Source organism: Kogia breviceps, chromosome 7 (assembly GCF_026419965.1).
Source record: "Kogia breviceps isolate mKogBre1 chromosome 7, mKogBre1 haplotype 1, whole genome shotgun sequence".
Classification (NCBI taxonomy): Eukaryota; Metazoa; Chordata; class Mammalia; order Artiodactyla; family Physeteridae; genus Kogia; species Kogia breviceps.
In genome coordinates, this window is record NC_081316.1 from 64,548,147 (window position 1) to 64,572,496 (window position 24,350).

The following is a 24,350-nucleotide window of genomic DNA, read 5'->3' on the forward strand; positions in this document are numbered from 1 at the left end:
AATCCCAGACAAATGCACTTAATCTGTAAATGTTTCATATGCACCTCTAAGAGATACAGACTTTTCAAAAAACTGTTACACTATTTTTTACTATTACTATTATCAGATCTTAAAAAAATCGTTAATACAATCAAATATTTAGTCAGTGTTTACATTTTGTTTATGCCTTTATTTTAAGGTTGTTTGATTTATAGGAACCAAACAAGGTCCATAATGGGATTGATTGATATGCCTATTGTGTCTCTTTTTTTCTTTTTTTTTGGTCAATCACTATTCTTGCTGTATTTTTGTAAATAATCAAGCCAAATTTACTACAAACAGATTAGTTTTACTATGATTCTTTGATAAAAAGGTTAATAATTATTGAGAGAGAAATTGTGTTTGCAACTTTGTAGATATTAGATTCTTGTCCTTGTAGATATTAGATTCTTGTCCTGATAATGATAAAGTTTCAAGGTTTTTTTAATACAGCTGTAAGCAGAACTGGATTTTAAACTTCTAGTTTCCTCAAATATCTGACTATAAATCTCCAAACTGTTTCCAATTTTCTCCCACCCTTCTGATTTGAAATCAGTAAGAACAAAGACTGCCCTTAAATGTCCTTGGAAGGGACTATACCAGGTCCTCCTCACTATCCAGATGGCAGCCAAACTTGAGACTCAAGCCTTGGGTATACATCTCAGAGTTAAAGAAGAAATTTATCCAGTCCGATATAATCGAGCGCTGGGCATCTCTTTTTTAAAAAAAAATTTATTTATTTAGGTGCTGGGTCTTAGTTGTGGCACACGGGATCTTCTTAGTTGCAGCGTGAATGCGGGATCTAGCTCCCCAACCAGGGATCAAACCCGGGCCCCCTGCACTGGGAGCGTGGAGTTTTACCCACTGGGCCACCAGGGAAATCTTGTGTCTCTTTTTAACAGGTTCTCCCCTCCTTCTTTCAGTTTTTTTTTTTGCAATATACTTATTGAGGAAACCAAGTTCTTTGTCCTATAGTTTCCCACTGTCTAGGTTTTGCTGATTGCATGTTCCAGGTGTTAACATACTCACTTGCCCTCTGATTTTCCTAGTAGTTAGATCCAGAGCTGTTCTAACCAATAGTAATATAGCGTGAGCCACAATGCAAATCACACATGCAATTAAAAATTTTCTAGTAGTCACATCTTAAGAAGTAAAAGAAACTGATGAAATTAATTATATTTTACTTAATTTCATATGTCCAAAGTATTATTCCAACATGTAACCAATACAAAAATTCTTAATATAAATTTACATTCTATTTTTGTACTAAGTCTCTGAAATTCAGTGTGTATTTCACACTCTTAGTGCATCTCAATTTGAACGAGCCACTTTTCAACTAAATAGCCATAACACGGTCAGCATCTATTGTATTGGACACCACAGATAGAGGTTTGATCATACTTAGGGTCAAACGTTTGCCAAGAATTCTTCATCGGTGTTGTGTTCTTTCATCAGGAGGCATAAAATGTCTAGTTTTCTCTCTTTTTGTGATATGAGCAGCCACTGATGATCATTGTCTTAGATGCATTAGATTCATTAGAATGGCAAAGTGGTGACAGTCTAATTCTATTATCTCTCCTTAATTTTATTTTACTTGGAATGTTTCTATAAGAGAAACTTCCCCTCATCAACGATTTGGTTAACTAGTGTGTGTCTGATTTTTTTCCTTTATTTAACAGTTCCTAGAGGGTTAGAGCTGTGTGTAGGACAGGTCACTGGGTTTGCAGTATGCAGAATGGGTTGGAGGGCAAGAAGGTGGCTGAAGGGAGCCAGGGAGGAGGTGACTGCAATCCAGGTGGCAACCCCAGCCATGGCCAAGCCCTGCGCAGCCACCAGTTCTCACCCCTAAACCTCAGGAATCTCCTTCAAAAGCCAATTAAATGCCTGCCCTCCCCCGGTCCCCCTAGGGTCGCCCTTTCTGCCCTGGCCTGTGCCCTGCGCAGAGAAGTCAAGGCAACTGGCAGGTTTCTGGGAGCAAAGGGCCTGGCCCCGTGGCCAGCAAGCCTGGAGACAGACCTCACCTTGCATGAGTGAAAGCTCACAGATCATCTGCATGTAAAGTAGCCTGGGGGTCTCCTCACAACACAGTAAAACTCAAAGAGCAAGACACAGTGATTCTGGTTTCTTTGAGGAATAAGGTATTCCCTCAAAGTGCATTAAAAACTTTTTTGCAAGTAAATTTTTGAGAGAACAAGTTTATCCCTTAAAGTATCAATTTATTTTAACCATTTAAAATAATATACTCCCTTAAAATATTTTATGCATTTTCCTATCAAACTAAAATGAAATTTATCCTTTTTCTGATGACTGAGGGCTATTTAGAAACAGTAAAATCATTTAAGCTGAGTTATTTTAAGCTAGCTGTTTTGTTAATTTTTAAAAAAATTTTTATTTATTTAATTTGTGGCTGTTTTGGGTCTTCGTTTCTGTGTGAGGGCTTTCTCCAGTTGTGGTGAGCGGGGGCCACTATTCATCGCGGTGCGTGGGGCCTCTCACTGTCGCGGCCTCTCCTGTTGCGGAGCACAAGCTCCAGATGCGCAGGCTCAGTAGTTGTGGCAGACGGGCTTAGTTGCTCCGCAGCATGTGGGATCTTCCCAGACCAGGGCACGAACCCGTGTCCCTGCATTGGCAGGCAGATTCTCAACCACTGCGCCACCAGGGAAGCCCATGTTTTGTTAATTTTTGTGATATATTTTACAACCACTGCGTCGAGGATCTTGAGTAGATGGCAGGGTAGTAGCTGTTTTGCTACATATAAAACCCTGACTAGAAGCAGGCTGTGTGAAATGATTTAGCCCCAAGTTATTCACAACAGGTAGAGAGTGACAGGTGCGGGTCTTCTCCTTTCCTGCCATGCTCTGGACCCCAAGGTGATCTGAGATGGGTTTTGAAGCATGAATACTAATTTGCTCCTAGGGCAAGAGGAGTCTCTGTCCAGGTGCAAGGGAAAACCTGAGCAAGGGGCTGACCACTTTTCAGAGGAGCATGTGGGCTCAGAAGTCACGCGCCTTGCCTGGGCCGCACAGCCAGTGAGCCACGGTGGGGCTGGGATCTGAATCCCTGACTGGCTGCTCTATGGGGCCCAGGGCTTCTCACTCAAGATGCCCAGACTGCTTCTTCCCTGTCTGTCTGTATCTGCTTCTTTGGGTCAGGTTATCCACTATTTCTGTCTACTCCCAACCTTGATTCCTTTCTAATTTGCTGCTTGTACTTTAATGGGGACTGAGAGAAAGGAAGTTCATTAGACTTGTGTTCTGTACAAAACCAAAAGGATCTGAGCCTACCACTCTCCCCCTTGTAGTTCTGGGCTTGGACTTGGCTGACTATAGCTATTTCTCCAACTGGCTGTCTTTTTCATTTTTATCAAGATTCATGACCATGCTTTTTCTGGATTGCTGACATCGCCAGTCTCTAAAAAAGTGTGGAATTATTTTATAGACATGTATTTTTTTATTCATTTAAAATCCACAAGGCTGAGCTGTCTACCTACAAAACCATGATTAGATGCGCCAAGAGGAAAAAAAAAAAAAAAAAAAAAGAAAGCTTCTATCTATTTTGAGCAAAATTAAGAGCTCTGGGCACTAGTTCAGCATTCAGCAAGGCAGCTAGAAGCTGTGTGAGAGAATATGTATGGATGAGGTGGCCTAAATAAACTCATCTGCCAGGTGTTAAAAAAAAAACATAAAAATTAAGCTAATTAGGCTTATGGACCATGTCTCAACACTATGTCCATGCCACCCACCAAAACACCTCGAAACACTTTACATTTGTTTAGAGCTGTTTTTCAAAAGAGCAGTTTCAGCCCTGACACATTCTCAATGTATACCAAACGGAGACCTCCATTTCAAAGCTTGATGCAAGAAATGCAAGAAATCCTTGTTGAATGACTAACTCCTCCCACTGTGCATGGTGCTTTGTAAAGATCATTAAGTGTTTCATAAAAATACTCATCACTTCTTACACTCTATCTGACCCCAGTGCGGGGTTGGGGGTGGGGTGTGGAGAGATGTGGGTATCACCCCTACTTTAAAATTATTTTTTAAATTTACTGGAGTATAGTTGATTTACAATGTTGTGTTTGTTACGTTTCTGCTGTAAAGTGAATCAGTTATACAAATACATACATACATCTACCCTTTTTTAGATTCTTTTCCCATATAGGTCACTACAGAGTTTTGAGTAAAGTTCCCTGTGCTATACAGTAGGTCCTTGTTAGTTATCTATTTTATATATAGTAGTGTGTATACGTCAATCCCAATCTCCCAATTTATCCCTCCCCCCTTTTCCCTCCATAACCATGTTTGTTTTCTGCATCTGTGACTCTGTTTTGTAAATAACTTCATTTGTATCATTTTTTAGATTCCACCTATAAGCGATATCATGATATTTGTCTTTGTCTGACTTAACTTCACTTAGTACGATAATCTCTAGTTCCATCTATGTTGCTGCAAATGGTGTTATTTCATTCTTTTTTTTATGGCTGAGTAATATTCCATTGTATATAAGTACCACATCTTCTTTATCCATTCATCTGTCAATGGACATTTAGGTTGCTTCCATGTCTTGGCTACTGTAAATAGTGCTGCTATGAATATCGGGGTGCATGGATCTTTTCAAATTATGGTCTCCTCCAGATAAATGCCCAGAAGTGGGATTTCTGGATCATATGGTAGTTCTATTTTTAGTTTTTTTAAGGAGCCTCTATAGTGTTCTCCATAATGGTTGTAGCAATTTACATTCCCACCAACAGTGTAGGAGGGTTCCCTTTTCTCCACACTTTCCAGCATTTATTGTTTGTGGACCTTTTGATAGCCGTTCGGATCGGTGTGAGGTATCATCCCTATGTGACAGATTAGGAGCCAGATTCAGAGGGGTTAAGTGGCTGTGCCCAAGTGCTAGAACAAGAAATGGTGATAACGAGTCTCAGGCATCCTTTCTGTCACTGGGCAGCAGCCTGCCGCAGGACAAAAGGGAACCAACATCGATGGTGTAGGCCCCATACAAACATAATGGCAAGGGCAGAGTTCTCTCCAATTCTTTACAGATTAAGAAATGAGGGGTCCTTAAGGGTTTAACGACTTGAGCAGGGTCATAACTTCAAAGTGGCTGAATTGGCGCATTTGGAATCTAGCTTCTAAAGAATAGATGCTGGCTGCCCTTTGTATCACACAGTAAAAACCCAGTTCACTATTCAGCATTTACCCTGAAACCATTAAGGACACAAGGATGAACCTCTTTTTCAGACAGACTTTTTTTCTAAACAAAATAGTACAGAAGAAGATTAAGAAGAGTATCACTAGAGTCTGGCCTCAACTTGGCTGCTAGGCATAATTCACATCTAACCAAGTTACTCTTCCGCTTTAAAATCTGGACAGGGTACCGATCGGTCGCCCACTGCATGCATCCAAATCTCTTCCCCTGGCATTTTAAGTCCTTCCCCATGGGCCTGCAATTCAATTTCTCCTCTCACCTTTCTTCACATCCATTCAGGGCCCAAGCACAGCAAACTCCTTGCAATTTTGCAAACACGCATGCGGCCCTGCCTTGCCTCTGGGCTTTGCCCATGCTGTTCCCTCCATCTGTAACGTGAAATCTTATACATCTTTCATCTGTATTACCTCCGCGACCCTTTCCTGATCCTTGAGGCAGAATAGCTTTCTCTGAATTCTGTAGCATGGCTATACATTTCTCCATCATAGAATTTATCACACTGAATTATACTTCATTGTTAATATACTTATGCCACCCTTCCCCCCACAACTGGAGAACGTGGCAGAGGTCAAGGCTTATTAATCTTTGTATAACCTTGTTTAGTCCGGTCCCTCGCAAAGAGGGAGAGAGCTAGCTCAGTAAATGCGGAATGGCTGGCTGACTGTTTAAGAATGAGGTTTTCATAGTTAACTCAGCTTTAGTATGAAATTCAAAACAGTGAAGAAGACAGGACTCAAACATAGCAGGGAAGTAACATACACTTTTACTCTCAAAATAAATACTAATCAATTTTATTTTATAAATACAGATGCTGAGCTTTCTTCCAATTACCAACAGATCAGTTTCACATGCCATTTATTATTGGTGGTGGTTTAAAAAATTATTTAAATAACTGGTTAGGTCAGGATAAATGGGCACTATTAGAACTGCTAAAAAAATATAGCTGGATACAATCTTCCAAAACTAATATTCTGGGGGGGAAAAAATCTCTGGAATTTCTAAAGTGGGTAAGGGGGAAGTGGAGAGAGAAAACACAAGCAAATATTCATCTGATAACATTTGCTGGCTGTAAAAGTGTCTCAGCTACATGAAAACTGAAAGGGCTCTTAGCAGTTCAGAAATGGATAGGACTGAGTTTTCATTTCAACTTATATTCTCAAAGCAAAAATTACAAAGATTAGTAGGAGATAATACCTCATCCCATATTTTGGCCTTGGCCACTTTAAACAGAGGCAAAATGAATTCTGCAGCTTTGGGAAATGTCAGAGTTATTCCTGGAGAATGTAATGCTGTAGGATCTGCCCAAGTTTGGCAGAAACTGCAGACATCAAACAAACTCAGTGAAAACCCAAAACCTAAACTAAATAAACCGAAACCTAAGTGGTGTTTTGAGGCACAACATCACTGGACACAGTGTGGATCAGGCAAATGTGTAGGTCACTATCGATCAGTTCTGGCCTACCAGATCACATTCAGTGGTGGGGTTCCATGCTGTGTGGGTCAAAAGCTGTGAACCCCAGAATCAGGGAGTCCACAAATGGGAGACTGACAGATGGAATCCCGGAGCTCCAGGCTCTATCTGGCTGTGTGGAATCTGAGATGAACACTGTAACTGTGGGTGCTCCTATAAGTGCTCCCTCCGCTCGGTGATGCCAGAAGCCGGGCTGGAGGACCTGCATTGAATGCACCTTGTCTTTGAGTTTTGCATGAAGTTTAAAGGTCTCTCCCATATCTGAAGAATCACACATCACATGAGATTCACCTTCCATTGTTCAATACTAATATAGTCCTTCAAAACCTTTTTTGGGGGCTTGCGGGGGCGGTAGATGTTACTTCACTGGAGGACCCCACAGCCCAGTCTGATGTGCATCCAAGATCATGTCTAGCGCCACCCTCACTGACCCCACAGTGAATGGCATCACTCTGCAAAGAAGCCGTGACTCTACAGATGTGGCTTCTGCTCCAGGTCTGGAGTAGTTCCACCTGTTTAGAGGCATAAGATGGATTTCTTCAGATCAAGTTAAAGCTTTTAATTGCTTACAGGTTGGGTCTGTCTGTCACACAATGATTTTGTGAGTTCTTTACATGAAAAATAACAACATGAACTATTCCATTTAACAGTGTAGCTATATTTATAATTGAGCCCAGGAATGCTTGGACAAAATATGAAAATGATTATGAAACCTATGAGTAAAGTGGTTATGGAGGACAAATGAGCTACTGCAGAGTACGCCTGTGTGGTGTGTTGCTATACACAATATGTAAACTCAAATGAAGTCAACGGCATTAGCTTAGATACAGCCACGGGTTTTGTTCAGGCTAGCGCTGTCACGATGTAACATACGGAGATGTAGGTTCAAGAGGAATTTCAAAGCTGGGGGGAAAAAAAGATCAGGTTGAGTGAAGTAAACTCAATTTTTATTCTTCTATACAATACACGGATATAAGCATAAAATTTCCTTAAAGAGCTTGCAACCCTGAGGCGATGTCCTTGGGTATATAAAGTATATAGCAATAGCAAATGATATCTGAGCTCCAGGAATGAAAATGTACTTCAAAAACATAATTTAATATCTATGCAATTGCACACAAACCGATAGTATTCTATGCCTCATCTAGTCTCTTAATCTAACTACCTCAACTGCCTTGCAGTTTGCACACTGGACAGCCTGACTCTCTACACATATTTCATCATACACAATGCCTTCCTTTCCAACTGAAATTTAATAAATTAACATGGGGTTTACATATAGGGATTTCTATATGGTGGGTGTGTTGCCAGAAAGCACACCCAGCTTTTGACAATAGCCTCTTCCCACGTAACTTTGGCCCCCAGAGGGAACTGCATGCCATCTGACTATAGTAACCTCGGGGGGGGTCCTTGAGGATCCCCTGGGATCCACCAGAGGTGAGGTCTTTCCTATCATCTGAGGGCTGCATCAAGGGTATGGTTGACTGGAAGAGGTGGAAGGTCATGGCAACTTCATTAAAGAACCAGCAAATGTGGCGTCCTCGGTTGTCAGGATGCACAAGGTATCTACTGTGCAGATGGGGCGATAGCTAGGTTGACTGTAGAGTCTGGGAGCAGGGGCAGGTGGGCCTGGGTATAAGGAGACCATTGTGCTTCTTATTCATCAACTTAATGCATGGCCAAAGATCCTTCAGTGGATGGTGGAGACCTTTTACTGAATATTCAATTTTCCCAAAGTTTCATAAACTATGGTGAGGGCAAATGCTTATAAGAAACTAAAGACAAATTCATTATATTATTTATATATTATCATCTTCCCTCTGAGGATAACACAGAAGTGTAAATAAAAAAGCAGACAAATGCCTATAAGGTGACTAGAGCTGCCTTAAAATAAATGTCAGGCCTGAAAAGCAAATCTTGCAAGCAAAATCTAACTTTGGCCCACTGATACACAATGATCCTGAGTCCCTCCTCGATTCACAAAGTCTATTTTTCTGAGGAATATCCTCCATTAATATTCATTTTGTGTCATAATTATTACAAAGGGTAACCAGTGCAGCTTTATCCTCGTTTCAAGCAGTGACTCTATCCTGGTCCTACTGTCTGTCCGCTCGCTTCACTTATCAGAACTCCTGCGTGGCCGGCGGAAGCTGGATACATTTTCGTTCAGTGCATAGATCCTTCGGGAGAATTCTTCAAATTCTCCCAGAACTTGTTCGTCACACTCCACTGCCACGGCATTGTCCACGGGGATGCAGTTAAATGCTTCCAGCTGATCGCCTGTGGTGAAGCCTGTGGCTTCCATCCCGATGATCTCTTCTGCTTGCTCCACAGTACAGCAGAGCTCGGCTTCGGAGACCGGGTGGAATCCCCCCGGAAGCTGGGCGCTGGAGGAGCCGGCCTGCTCGCTGGGCAGGAGAGTGCCGTTGACTGTGGCTGGAGGCCCCGGGAGGGCTTGTCCCTGTTCCTGGCTCGTGTTCACACTCACATGGCCTCCATGGAAGCTGTCACCCAGATTTACCCCTTTTTTCTTGTTTTCTTTGGAGAAGTCCAAGGAGGTGTCCAAGGAGGAAGACAGAGATGTTGTCTTTCTCTCAGATTCTCCCATGGAGGGGACGGTGGTCACAGGCTGGGCTAATGCTGAGCTATAACTGGGGGGAGGGGTTTTGTACTGGAGTCTCTCATTCTCTGAGCTGGCCCGTTTCCGGTGTCCTTTGTCTGGTGAAGGCATCCCCCCAGAGAAGCCTACATCTACACCCCCAAATATGGAGCTTTGTCTCTTTGGAACAGGGATTGCACTGGAGGTGTGATGTCTGTCACTAGAAGACAAAAAAAAAAAAAAAAAAAAAAAAAAAGAGAAGTTACTTTCAACTTCAGAACTCAGCTTAGACCTTCTGGATCCAGAGATAGGAAATAACATATTTAGGTTTGAGATAATACAAATTGATAATACTCAACCTTAGTATTAATTTTAGTGTCCAAATACAAAATGCAACATAAAGTATTCTGAGCTCAGCATCAGGAGCTTCCTTTAAGAAGGATACAAGATATACTGAAATATATGCAGAGGCTAGTAGGGCGGGGGGTAGAGACAATGTCATATGGGGAGGAGTCGAGGCAACTGGAGGGATTGGATCTAGAAAGAAAAATATATGAGGATGTGATCAACTTCATATGTCTGCAGGGTTACCAATATCTTATTCTTCTTTTAAATATTCAAGTCTTATTTTACCTTCATAAAGCAGGTATCCTCATTTGACAGAGAACTTCAATGACTTGCCTATGATAACCTCAGCAAGGCAGGGGTTGAGGCTGGACTAAAACCCATGACTCGTAACTCAATGATCAATAGCTTTTCCAATACCCAAATGCTAATTGCCTTGCACTAGATAAGTGGCAGAGAGAGGACCAAGGAGATGTGTGTGTGTGTGTATGTGTGCGTGTGTTGAACGAAAAATTAACTTGGGAAATGACGTCTCCTTTATAACGCTGGTCACACACACTTTACAATACTTGGTCTTCAGTACCTTCCTTCAAACTTGAGTTACTTCTCAGGAAGATACTTTTGGGCCAGCAATAATAATCACTGTTTGGCTACCCAAAGCATTATAGTTTCTGAAGTTATTTCATATACATCATTTCACTTGGTCCTCACAAAAACCCCATCAAGAAAGCAGGGTATACATTATTACTCTTAAGTCTGAAATAATAAATAATAATTAGTTAATGGAAATAGAGTATCCAGACTCTGGAAATGATAGTCATTTTATAAACTATGCTAGTGAAGCCACCCCTGGAGTACTAATCACAGTTCTAGACATCATACTTGGCTGAAGCTAGTCAGCTTCAATACAACTGTATGAACAAACTGAGTCCAGAGACAGAGGGAGGTGCAAACACAAGATCCATCTGACTTCTGTTCTTCAGATGAGGAAACACACACAGAGAAGTGGCTCGCAAAAAAGGCAAGTACCAGGCAGGAGCAGAGGTTTGACTTAAAACTATAGCTGTAACCCACAAAGAGCTGCTACATGTGCCAGGCCTTGAGGAGGGGAAACAGATGTAAGGCATGGTGGCCCTGCCTCTGAGGAGCTTCCAGTCTTGCAGTAGAAAGACATCCACAATTATCGAAATAATACATTTTCAAATTACAGTCATGATAAGTGCCCTGAGAAAGAAGAAAGGATCTAGGGTTCCTTCCACCTGTGTCGACAGCCACAAACCCTTAAGTCAGATCTTGCTTCCTCTCCTCCCAGAGCTCTCCTGCTGCTCGATTATCCCTGGGGTCTAAGCAAACGTTCTTCAAGCTTCTTGAGCAAAGGCAACCCAAAGGCTTCTTCTAATGCATGTGTGCATCAGACTCCGTTGCTTGGCTATGAGTGTTGGTGCCAAGAGCGATTTCCTAATTAGGGGTGCTCACCGGGGCACACATAGAAGCAGGCAAGTAGATTAGTAAATGACTGTTTTTAGTTCTCAAGAAAAACTAAACAGAGCGAAACTTGTTGGCCTTAATCTAGGTTTTCAGTTAATATGTTGTCAAAACTCACAGTAATGGGGTAAAAGCTGCACATTTTGGCCAACCTTCTTGTTTTCACTGCTACTTGCTGACAAGTGTCCCTCTCTACATGATTTTGCAGGGGCCCTAGGTAATCAAACCAAAACAGCATCAGCACCACCCACAGACAGTCTATTCTGGGCAGACAGGCCACGCTTTCAGCTGCCACCACAGCCCATGAGGGGTGGGAAGCACCAGGTAAACCCACCCGGAACACTGAAGGTGATATTGCTGGCACGTGACCACAGGCCAGGTGCTTAACCACTTATGGCTACGAAGGGTGAATGACTTGACACCCTCCCTGCTGCCACCCACTCTCCCACCCTAGGGGACGCTGCTCTGCTTCCCTCTGCTGGGCTCCAGGTGGGCTGATAAAAGGGCATGATAAACAGATCAGGGCACAACAAGCAGTGCTTACGACACAAGAAAGGGGGTTTTGTAGTCCTCTTTGACTCTGAGACTCCCTGAAAGCTCTCCTCAACTTTGCACAACAGAAAAGTAATAAAGTATGACATCCCTCCCCTGCAGCTACGATAGGCAGGGAAATACCATTTTCTTGAGCATCAATAATGTTGAACTCTCACATCCGCCCTGTGAAAAAGGTAGGCAGGTAGGAGGGTTATGCGATTTGTTCAAGGTTGCAGAACTCACATCTGACTCCAGAGCCCACATAGCCATTTGCATCCCATGTGGGAGAATCATGTTCAAATTCAACTAACATTTGCTAAGTGCCAATGATATGCCAGACATCAAGCTAAATGCCATTATACAGGCCTTCTCATTTAACCCACCCAACCTATAGCTAAGCTCTGGGTCTGGGGTGTTATCCCTATTTTTTTTTAAATTTAATTTAAAAAATTTTATATTGGAGTATAGTTGATTTACAATGTTGTGTTAGTTTCAGGTGTACAGCAAAGCAATTCAGTTGTACATATACATATATCCATTCTTTTTCAGATTCTTTTCCTATATAGGTTATTACAGAATGATTAGAGTTCCCTGTGCATCAACAGTAGGTCCTTGATGATGTTACTCCTATTTCGATGCATGGATTCAAAGGCTTTTGTGAGATGGAGACTTTGGCATTTGCTGACATCCTGATCCTGGGATCTTACCCAGTTTTCCTGGATTTTTATGAGAACCCGGGTAATGACAGTATCAAATACAATTTAGAAAACCTAAGTAACAGTAAAAGAACGGTAAGAAGATGAGGTATTACGGAGACAAATAAGGAAGTCTATATATCTAACGTTTACTCTACAATCACACACTGTCTCTTTTTTCCCATTTGCAGCTATGTGCCATGAAGCCTTTCAAAAATTTTTATTAGTCTTTCTTATAATCTTAAAAAGAGTAAGTTGAACAAGAAAGGTATTTTCCTTTTTATTAAAAATTTTTTTAAACTTTATTTTATATTGAAGTATAGTTGGTTAACAATGTTGTGATAGTTTCAAGTGTACAGCAAAGTGATTCAGTTATACATATACATGTATCTATTCATTTTCCAATTAAAAAACGTATTTTCTTGATAACTTTGGGCCATCAGTATTAACATGTCTTACTATGACATAGTAGAGAGACTATGGGCCTTTCAGGGGCGTGTTTCTGAATCTGGGATCTGAGTCCGAGTTCTTAAGTGTGCACTCAGGCTTTTCTGTGTCCTCTCTCACTGTCAGGCTGTCACGTGTGGCCGAGTCAGTGCTCTTGCCTGCGAGCGCTTCTCCTTTTTTGACATTTGCTTCTAATTTGCTGTGTTCTTGTAAAGTAGATGTCTTGAGAATTGTGTGCAAAGCAAGAGTAAACAGGATTTGAGTGATGGACCAGCAGATATCCTGGGCATAATATGCTTTATTATGTGAGTTTTATAACATTAGTTTTGGCTGCTCAGAATTAATTTTTTATTACTTCCAGAATCTTAGCAATGTTCCAAATTTTTAAGATAGCTGAGGTCTAAACAGCTCAAGTGTTGAATGACTGCATTAAAATATATACAAACACACATGCATTTTTAATTATGATAATAATTTACACTCCCTGGAAAACCAAAAAATATAAACCATATTAAAAAATAAAAATCACTCAAAAGCCTATTACCCATCAAATAACCACTATTTGGATATTTTCCTTTCAGACTTTGATTTTATATATGTGTGTTTAATTCAAAAAAGACACAAAACCAAACAAACAAAAAACAAAATGAAAGCTGTGTTTGCAGTATATATATACAATTCTGTATCCTGTTGTTGGAAGTTATTCAAACCTCTTGGTAAACAATTCTAAATGGCTACTCCATTGAATGGAAAATCATAATTTACTTAATCATTTTCTTACTTTTGTGGATTTAGGATATTTCTAAAGTTTTACTATTAAAAAACAAACTGTTGTATCTCTGTATAAAAACACAATGCGTAGATTCTTAATAAACTAATTCTGACTTTCATATTTAATAGAAGGTTTCTAGAAGGAATCTTCATTATATGTTTTGGTATTAGTTAAATTCTTACAAGAAAAATAGGAACATTATACCTCTACTATTGCCTAAAAAGAGAAAGGTAGCAATTAAAAAGGCAAATGATAGATTAAAAAAGAATGCCCAGAATGTTTCAAGATTCTTTTTGTCTGATTAGTCTGGCTTCATAATTATTTTATCTAGATGGAAGAACAGGTTGAAATGCCTAGATTTACTAATTATTAAGACCAATTTTTAAAGGCAATTGACAATTTACTTATCAAATGAAATTGGTACAGTATTTAAATAGTGATGAATAACTTACAGGGAATTTCTACTCTTAGAGACAACCAGAGTAAACCTGAGTGCTCTGGGGAGGAGTGGATGCAGCAGGATATATAGTAGCATTTCTTTATCCTCCACTTCAGCCAAGGGTCCCTATGTTCTAAGGCACTAGATTTGGGGGCACAGAGCCTGAGGTTTAGCAACTGGACTGAGTCCCCCAGTTCACTGCACACATTCTCCTCATCAGCTGTTTGCCTTGAATTGGATGCCCCTCCTAGCTTGGCTTAGGTCCAAACTGGAAACATGACATCTGGGGTTTAATGCTGCAATTAAAAGGAATTTATTAAAAAACAACCCAAAGATATTGTAATTACAAATTTACTAGGCCATGGTTTAGTGAAACAGGGCATAGGTTGTTGAATAACTGAACCACATCGGGGACTGTTAAATTACTTAATAATAAGCCTTTTTGCTACAAGTAAAAAAAGGATATCCTAGGATCCCAAACAATAGCATGGTGAGGGAGAAGGCAAGTGGCTTGGAGTTTAGAGGTCAAGGAGGACAGTTTGGTTTAAATTTGGCTTCTTTGGATCAAGTCTTCCTTGATCTCTCTAAATTAAGGTCATTAATTTCTTTTTCATTCTGTCCTTATTTACTGCAGTCAGTTACCTTTTGTTATCTCTTCAGCTATATCTAGAGATATCTGGAGATAGTGGTGATGATGAGAAAGGATGCTCAAACTTCTGGATCGGCAACCGTGATCCTGTTTATTTGGAGTTATAACTTAAGGTCGAACTCACCACTTACTAGTTATATGACTGTAGGCAGTCACTTATCTTCTCTGTGCTCTAGTTTTCTTCTTTGTAAAATAGATTATTGGACTGTAGGAAGGATTAAATAAAATAACACACTTCAAATCCTTGGCAGAATGCCTGGCATATATACCGATGGCAGTAGTAGCTGTAATTGTGGTTGCTGTCATTATTATTTGCTTCCATGGGCTCTGGATTCCAAAAGTATTAGCCTCATTTTACAGAAGAGGTAACTGAGGCTCAAAGACATTAACGTCTTAGATGGAAACACAGGGTAACAGGTCGCAGAGGAACGACCAGAATCTAGATCTCATTCCTTCTACTGTTTCCTCCTATACAGAATAATGTTTATAGCAGGAACAAACTCAGAACTCCTCCCACCCACACCAATCTCCACTCCTGCCCATCAGGGAGCCGCCTGCAAGAAGATAAGTAGTCAAGGCAAGTGTAAAAGAGTTTGGGGGAGAAAGTACTAAATCAAAAGGTTTATTCTGCCCAATGTGAAACTTCATTCCAGCTTTTTCCTTTTTTCCTGAGGATATGGGGTGGGAAAGGCTTTGAATCAAGTGGAAATGCTCAACTGCCTCTATTTACACGATCTACCAAATGCTGAGGGACTAGAAGAGCTTCCCAGAATCCTCTGAGGTACATTCCAATGGTCCCCAAACCTCTGACGTGTCATTTTTCTGTATGCATTTAGCTTCAGGGAGAGGGAATTTTTATAAGAGGGAGAATTTCTCTGCTTCCCCAACCTAAAAGAGGAGGACCCTCTTCAGCACTTCTATAACCATTATACGAATACCTCACCATGCAGCCAGCCCAACCCGGGAGTCAGCAGAACCAGTTCATTCCACTCCACTATCCTCGCCCCACCACTCTCTCCCCATCTTCCTTTTCTGTTGGTTTTATTGCCTGAAGCTATAGCCTCTTTTTACAGAAAAGGGACTGGGAGAGAGGAAACAAAGTAAGAAAGCACTGGTCCAAAATGTGTTCCCATTTCCACATCTCCCATATATAATATTGCAGACCTTCACAAATAGCTCCGCCATTATAAAATATAGGAGACTGGTGGAGCACTTCACTACCCCAAACCTATGTTTCCTCTCCTGTGAAATGGGTATATCCATCTAACAGTTGTTGCAGTCAGGATTAAACAAAACATACAAGCAAAATTCTTAGTACAATGAGTAGGTACTCCATAAATTATTAATAATAAAACAATAGCAACTAACATTTATGAAGCACTAGGGAATAAGCAATCTGTTAACAGCTTTATACATGGTCTCATTTCATCCTCACATCTCTATGAAGTATATATCCTCATTTTTCAGATGAAGAAACTGAGGCACAGAGGTTAGGTAACCTGCCGAAGATCACAAAGCAACTAACTGTGCTTGAACAGAGGGAGTCTGACTAAATAAATGTTAATTTCCTTCTCTCTCCCAATCCATAGGACTGGCCACCAAAACACGCTCTACTTCTATTTGAGGGAGAGAGTGAGAATCAGAATAATACTTTTTAGGTCAAGTGCTTGATACCTTTTCCTTCTCTTCTCTTCTTGCCTACATTAAATTTGTGTGGCATTTTTACTTCCTAAGACTTGTTATGCTGTTATAAGAATGCTAATGCATTCTAAGTATCAATTATGAACAGAAATACATTCTGCCATGGAATGATATGAATGTGAAGACTTAGGGAAAAAATGAAATAAAGAAAAAATGTAAAGATTTCCCACCTCAAGAGAGTTCTTCAAGCTGGAGTGAAGTTTTAGCTCTTTGAAAACTTTTTTTTCCCCCTCTGTTCTCTTTCACATTCGCTTGTGCTTGTTTTATCTGTCTACAACCAGGTCTCACACTGTAAAGTATTAGGAAGGAGTACAATTCACAGTCTCAAATATGTGTCTTTCCCTCCTACAAAATGTTTCCTCTGAGGAACATTACTAGATCACAGCTGGTCAAAATGCTAAATCTTGATTGTCTGGATCCTGGCCAAAATCTACAGCCACAACTCAGTGGAATAAGAATACTTAAAAAGAAGGAAAAAAAAACAACAACCCACACTTTTAAATAACATTTGATCTTCTTCTTTCTCCCCCTTGTAGCAAACTATGACCTCATGGCAGTGAGACATCTACATGGAGGTGTTTAAGTTGGTTTACAGCCATTAGAAATGTTTGAAGCTCTAGGTACTACACTCTGCGCCAATAGCATGTCAACTCTGCTAAAAAGCAATAATAGTTTCTCACCTTCTTAAAGATTACTGCTTAAATAATGCAGAACAACGACAGGGCTGCACAGAGTGCCAAAAGCAGGTTGCCAAGGCGAAGCTGAGGTAGAATTACATCTTTTGGCAGCTGAGAAACTACAATATAAAGTTAGTTTTTTTTTTAAAAAAAGACAACCCATAAATTAGGCTACTAACCTCTGAAAATCCAGCAAAGGTTGGGATTTACCTTTCTCCTTTTTCTATCTCAGATCAAGCAGAAGCACAGAGCCTCCTTTTGGAAAAGCCAAATTGAACAGCTAGATCTTATCTTCCAGGAGGTAGCTGGGGGTTAATAGTTTTAAGCATGCAGAATCTTGGCCACAGGCAAGCAATCTAAAGGCCTCTCACCATTACAGATAAGTGAAAGTGCTTAATCTGTGCCCTGGATGTTAACAAAAACAAGAAACAAAATAAAAATAGAAACAATCTTGGCCCAAAGCACAGGCTAAAATCTGTGCCAATGGTCACTTTTCCCCTGGGCTCCGCTTAGAAGTTTTCCTGCCAAAGCCTGACTAAATAAAAACAGAGAGTTTAAAAAGGAATAACTGAACAAGGGAGCCTTTAGATTTTATTTAAACTGAGTTCTGATGGAGAGACGAATTTGTGAAACAGAAAATTCCACAGGCAAAGGATAAAACAAGCAAGCTGAAGAAATCCATTTCCCCAGACTCTGTGATGTGAGGGCCTCCATGGTCCTGGGCAACAGGGCCCACCTTGGAAAAGAAAGGCCCCAGCACATGCTATGAACAGAGGCTGAAGGGGTACCCACAGCATGGAGCCCACCTGGAAGCCAGCTTGGTCCCCTCAAGGCTGGGTTCCCTGGGATCAGAGAATAGAGAGTGACCCTCCAGGGAGACAGAAGGTCCCAGGAGCTGGCAGGTCAAACACTTCACCCATCAGCTTTCACTTTAAGAAATCATCACACAAACTTGACGTACTGAAATCACAGCCAGGCAAGGCAACAAACATTATGAGGACTGTAACATGGTCTGTAGAAACAGAAAGAGATGCCAGGAAGGATACCTGATGACCCGTTGGAGTGTCTAGATAACACCTGAAACATGGGGGTGATAAAGTGTTTATGCTGAAACTAGAAAAAAAAAAAAAAATCTACCTTTGCCAGGGAAACCAGAGGAATAGCAATGTCACAGCCCAGCCCCAGAAAGAACTTGATAGGGAAATTTAAACCTTGGTCAGAATTTAAAAAGTAGACTTGCAGAGAGAGCTAAAGGAAGCTTTAGACTCCAGAGGCCAATGACAGCATCTGTGAAATTAAGTTTTTGAAAGACTGCTAAAGCTGAACCACCATCACATTTCTAATAAGCTCTGACATGAACCAAACCATGGGGCCTTAGCTGTTTATTTTAAAAGAAAAAAGGATAGCTCTGCCACCATTTTCAGAGATGCTGGAGGCCTTTGGAAGTAATGCTTAAATGACAGCCGTCATTTAATCACTGCTTAGAGACTGTGCGACTTCAGGGAAGTCTCGGGAACCTTATTTTTTGTAGCCCTCTGTACTACTGCCAGAGGCGCAGTATAAACTGTATGTATATTAAAAGAACATATTAACAAATTATTTACTCCCTCATTCAAATATATAGAGAGTGTCTATGCACAAGGCACTGTGCACTAGACTCTGAGGATACAATAGTGATTGGAAAAAGCCATGGTTCCTGCTTCTGTGGCGCTTATAGTGGGAGAGGATAGACAGTTGTCACAAAATTATAGATATAAATGCAAAATGACAACCTCTGACACATGCTATGCAACTAACCCAGCAAAGGCCAAGATTCGAAGGGCTAGTAGACTTCTTCACCAGGTAAAGAGTGGATGGGTGGGTGAGAGCATCCAGGCAAAAGGAATAGCATATGTCAAGACCCTATGTCAAGAGAGAGAACGTTTGAGGACCCAAAAGGTCATCAAGTGAAGAGTAGCATGGCAGAAGATAAAGCTGAAGAGGAAAACAAGGTCTAGACTGTGCAGAAGCCCAGAGGCCATGTTTAGAAATTTTCTCTTTATTTAAGTCATTAAAGTGTTTTAGGCTAGGTGTGTGTGTGTGTGTGTGTGTGTGTGTGTGTGTGTGTGTGTGTGTGTCTCTCTCTCTCTCTCTCTAGGGGGTAAGGAGAGACTGACTGACTGACTGATTGATTTGTATTTTGACAGGTACACTCTTACTGAAGCTGGAGAACAGAGTGGAGGGGGTCTGGAGCAGATGCTGTGGGACCACAGGCTGTGCAGTAGTACAGGTGAGAGATGATGGAGGCTTGGGCCAGAGTGGAAATGTACAGATACAGGCAAATAGACATATTAGGGGAAATCAGCAGAGGTTGTGAAGGTTGGATATGGGGGTAAGAGGGAAAGGGAGGAACCAGCTGGCTTCCTGGCCAGTGTAAAAGAATGGATGGAGATTCCATTTGCTGAAAACAGAGCACTGGAAGACCACTAGACTTGTGATGGTTGGGGTGGAAGACAGGAAGAAAAAAACAAGGACACACAGAATGTGCTGTGAAAAGGTCCAGGAGGCAATCTGAATAGAGGTCTGATATCAGAAAAGAGATCTGGGCTGAAGATTTACACTGTACTTCCTTTCAATGTGGGTGATAATTAAAATGATAGTTGTAGATAAGATCACTGGGCAAGGGTGGTGAAGAATAAAATCAGAGAAAAGAGGGCTGAGGACTGAGCCTGAGGAGCTCCAGTTTTTTATGATGAGGTAGAAGAAGAGGAACCTGCAAATGAGATAAGGAGCAGTAAGAGGAATGAAGAAAAATAGGGGAGGGTTATAATAATAGGATTCCTTTTCTGGAACCACAAGATGCTAAATGATCCCTGTGTAAAACATTTTATTTTTAACATAGTTATAAGAGAGGCTGTACAGGGTGATAGTTAAAGTAGAGGCTCTAAAGCTGTTCTGCCTGGGATCAAATCTTAGCTCCTCCACTTGATGGCTGTGTTACATGTAAGTTATTTAAACCTCTCTGTGCTTCAGTTTCCTCATTTGTAAGATGAGAGAGGATAATGGGCCCTAATTCACTTGACTGTTGTGAGGACTGAATGACTTAACTAAATAATACATTCAAAATGCTTTGGAAGAGTGCCTGGTTTGCAGTAATGGTCATTTGATATTAGCTATAATGACATACTTATAATTATCTATATACTGCTGTCCAATACCAGAAGGATTATTGAACAAGCATCCTATAAAATGACCTTTAACAACTCCAAAGTTGAAACAGAGCTTAAACTCAAAGATCATACTGAAGCAGCCAGTGGAAATTTCTAATTCTGCAAAGCCCTGACAGTTCTTTTTTTTTTGGCTGCTCTGGGTCTTTGTTGCCACGCGTGTGCTTTCTCTAGTTGCAGGACTCTTCGTTGTGGCGTGCGGGCTTCTCATTGTGGTGGCTTCTCTTGTTGCGGAGCACGGGCTCTAGGCACGTGGGCTTCAGAGGTTGTGGTGTGTGGGCTCAGTAGTTGTGGCGCACGGGCTTAGCTGCTCCGCAGCGGCATGTAGGATCTTCTTGCACCAGGGCTCGAACCCGTGTCACCTGCATTGGCAGGTGGATTCTTAACCACTGCGCCACCAGGGAAGCCCCGCCCTGACAGTTTTTGATGGGCCAAGACCATATCTCTACAGCCTTCTTGAAACTTAGTATAGTGTTTTAGATCTAGAAAGATGCTTATCTGCTGATACTTAGCACATGATAAAGAATTCCTCCTGAAAAACAGGCTTCTTAGAACGTATCTCCCATCTATTCACTTAAGCATGATCATCTTCCAAAGCCCAATTCAAGTCCTACTTCCTTTGTTAAAGCCTTTTTCAACCATATGCCAGTTTAAAGTGAGCTCTCTGAACTCCTTGATCAATACTTGTAATTATATTATCCAACTGATGCTTAATATGATCACTTGTATTTCAACAAGTATTTCAGAGGATATTACTGAAATCCACATTCACGGCCCTGGCAGTCTGCTAGGCACTGGGAATAAAGAGGCTTATAAGATAAGGTTTCTATCATTAAAGAGTTTCCACTCTAGTAGAGAAGACAGAGTTACCAATAAACAGAACACCATGGTGCTCTAGACACAATATACATTCTGTATAATGGACGAGGGAGCCAGCAGTCACCTAGAGGACTCAGTAGCGGTGGCTCCCTGTGACTGGCACTTTGAAGGGTAAGGGGGAGTCACCCAGGCTGTGTGTGTACATATAGGGGCAGAGGGGAGTAAGAAATGAAGGGAAGGATATTTAAGTCAGAATAAACTACAATATGTGTGCAGTCCAACTGTGGAGCCAAGTCTTTGTAAACAATGTATGGGAGGGACCTGGTCTTCTATTTCTTGAAATCTACTGCTTCACTTCCCAATCTAATGTAGTACAGAGTATACAGTAGATGCTAAGTGGATATATTTGTTTTATGAATAAGTGGATTTGATTAGTTGCACCCAAAAGGAATAATTTTATGTTTTTTTTCTTTTGGCAACGTGTTGAGAAACAGTTGATATAAAAAAAGTAAAAAAGAAGTAAAAAAAAAAAAAACACTACAGGGTTACTTATAACATGAAGAACAAAACTTTCTAAAGATACAGTTATAGTAAGTCTAAATGATTAAATATTATGCAGCCACTAAAATGATGCTAAAATTTTTGTAACACCATTCATAAAAGGCTTAAGATATGATAGACAAAAAAGCAGTATATACAACTGCAAGGACTGTGCTTCAACACTATAGCTACTAGTCACACGGTACTGAGTACCTGCAAGGTGGCCAGTTGGATTTGAGATGTGCTATAAATGTAAAATATACACTGGATTTAGACAGTTTAGTATAAAAAATGGAATATAAAATATTTTGTTAATAGTTAAAATACTGATTACATGTTAATATTTTATTGGAATTAAAACTATGATTAAAATTAATTTACCTATTCCTTTTTACCTTTTTTCAATGTGGCTACCAGAAAATGTAAGTTTCTATATATGTGGATCAGACTGTATTTCAGGGCTGATACAGATGACATGATCTCAACTGCATAAGAAACACATAGAAAACTGACTAACTTAACAGTGGTTTCGCTCCCTGGATTATAGGGCTATTGTTTTCCCCTCGTCTGTATATTTTTACATTTTCCAAATTTTATTCATTGATAATCAAAAGGAATGACAAGAGAGAGACAAGGCACAAATAAAAACGGAAAAAGATCTCAATTTGGTTCAAAGACTTGGTTGCTGGAGGTTGAGAAAAGCAGCCCAGGGATGCCCAAATGACTTTCTCACTGATGGAGGGTTAGCACACAAAGGATGTTGGCCAGCTGTTCTCCATCCTGACTGGGGACAGAAAAAAGCGGAAATGGGTGTTAACCGCAGAAGGGGGCCTGTAAGTTAAATATAGGGAAGAATTTCCTGAAGCGAGGGTGTTTAAACTCTGGAATGAGTTATGGAAGAAGCCTCGTCCCCCAAGGTCATTTAAAATACTATAGATACGCATCTGCCTTGTGTGTTCCTGTCTGGAGGCAATGAGATGACTTGTCAAGGTTCCGTCTAAAATAGCTGTCTTAGAGTAAATAACTCCAATAAAACTTTCTTTTTCATTTATTTTTGACCAGGCTTCACTTTTCCTATTAAGGATGCCAGCCTGCAAGGAGTACTTTGAAAGGCAAGCCCATATGATACAGCTACCTTAAGTAGTGCTCTTGAGACGTCAAACACAATGTCATTTGATCTAAATTTAAAAACCAACGTCAGCGAGACAACAGGGTTTTTAAGTCCCTCGGTGGTCACCTGCTAGAGACTAGCTCTGAATTCAGCATGAGCAAACGATGGAGGGAAGGAGAGAAGATAGATCTGCTTTTAAAAAGTAAGGCTTTAAAAAAATGTTAATGCTGGATAGGGTCTCATTTTCACAGGTGGATGGTTTGGCTTAAAAGCTGAACTATTATATCGCTACCTTCTGGTTTTATAGAAAGATTGGCTCATTTGCTCTACATTTTCATTATTTTTAATTGACTGAAAAAGCCCATTTTCTTAACATGTGTCAAAATTCTTAGCTACTTTCTTTCTTTTTCATTCGTTCATTCAAAAAAGCTTGAGTGAGCTTTATTCTCTCTATTTATAAAAAGGAATAGAGAACTAGATCAGAAATAGGTCAGCAGAAATACTACCTAGAGATTTTACCACTGAAATGATATGACCTTACATAAAGCCACTAGTTGCTTCTCCCGAAGTCACATCATTAAACGCTGGAGGGAATCAGAAGTATTCCAGCAAGCTGCAGAACAGCCAAGGATACTTCTCCTCAGTGTTCTCACTAAGGTCACTGAAATTCATGCGGTCTCTATAAAAACGGCACACCTGGTCCTAAAACATCAAGTAAGTCAGTGCAAGGTTGAGCGCGATCATTGTTAACAGACTGTCCACTGAAGCCGGGGCTCAGGCTCTTAAGTCCCACACAACAGCGAGACTGAACAATGCGTGAGAATACTTCTGCAAGTCTTGTTCTTCAAAATATTTGTCTTATCTACTCCTTCAGATTATAAACTAGACAACTGTCAACTAAGCAAAGGCAGGGCAAATCTTACACTTCTGAATTTTCTTTTGTCTCTTGAATAGTGCTATATGCAGAGGAGACCCTTAATTAATTGGTTAAATGCATGAATAATACTTAATAATATTTTGTATAGTCCTTTTTAGTTTCTAAGCCACTTGGACAGACATTATCTCATTTGTCCTGTACAATTATGCTTGGGAAATACGGCTGGTGCTATTAACTCCATTAAAAAAAACTGATACTCAGAAAACAGTTTATGAAAATTAAATGAAAAAGCTGAAGTTGGAGCCTACGTTTTCTGATTCCCAAAATCAGTGCTCTTTCCACTGTTATTGTGAAGCTTTACAGTCAGTAAAAATTGAATTTAGAATAAAAAATTCCATGTATAAAGCAGGAAAGATGGTTTTGAAATCCTGCTTTTATCATGTCTTATTCTGAGAAAACAAAACCAAAAAATTCAAGGAAGACAAACGCTATTGGTCAAACATATGTTTTAAGCCAACTCATGTGCTTCCCGCAGCTTTCTTGTTTCTTAACCAATGGAGTTGAAACATATAATCATTTTTGTTTCCTTTGGTCTTAAAGTTTTTAAATTCTTCACCAAGTTTTATGACTCTTATGAGTTTCCTACATCTCTGAAGTAAATGGGGTAAAATAAGCAACAAAGAGTGTTTTCACCAGACCTGCCTGTCCTGATTTTGCAGTGTATTTTTCTAGTACTCTGGATTTGACTTTGATG

At 40.4% G+C, this 24,350-nt stretch overlaps 1 protein-coding gene across 1 annotated transcript in view; it reads right to left on the reverse strand.

Annotated features, from left to right (window-relative positions):
- Positions 1–5,990: 5,990 nt before the first annotated feature.
- UVRAG (UV radiation resistance associated) overlaps positions 5,991–24,350 on the reverse strand; it is a 383,943-nt gene continuing 365,583 nt past the window's right edge. Inside the window, 1 exon segment of the mRNA XM_059067816.2 lies at positions 5,991–9,519. Coding sequence (XP_058923799.1) covers positions 8,817–9,519 — 703 coding nt within the window. The 3' untranslated portion in view covers positions 5,991–8,816.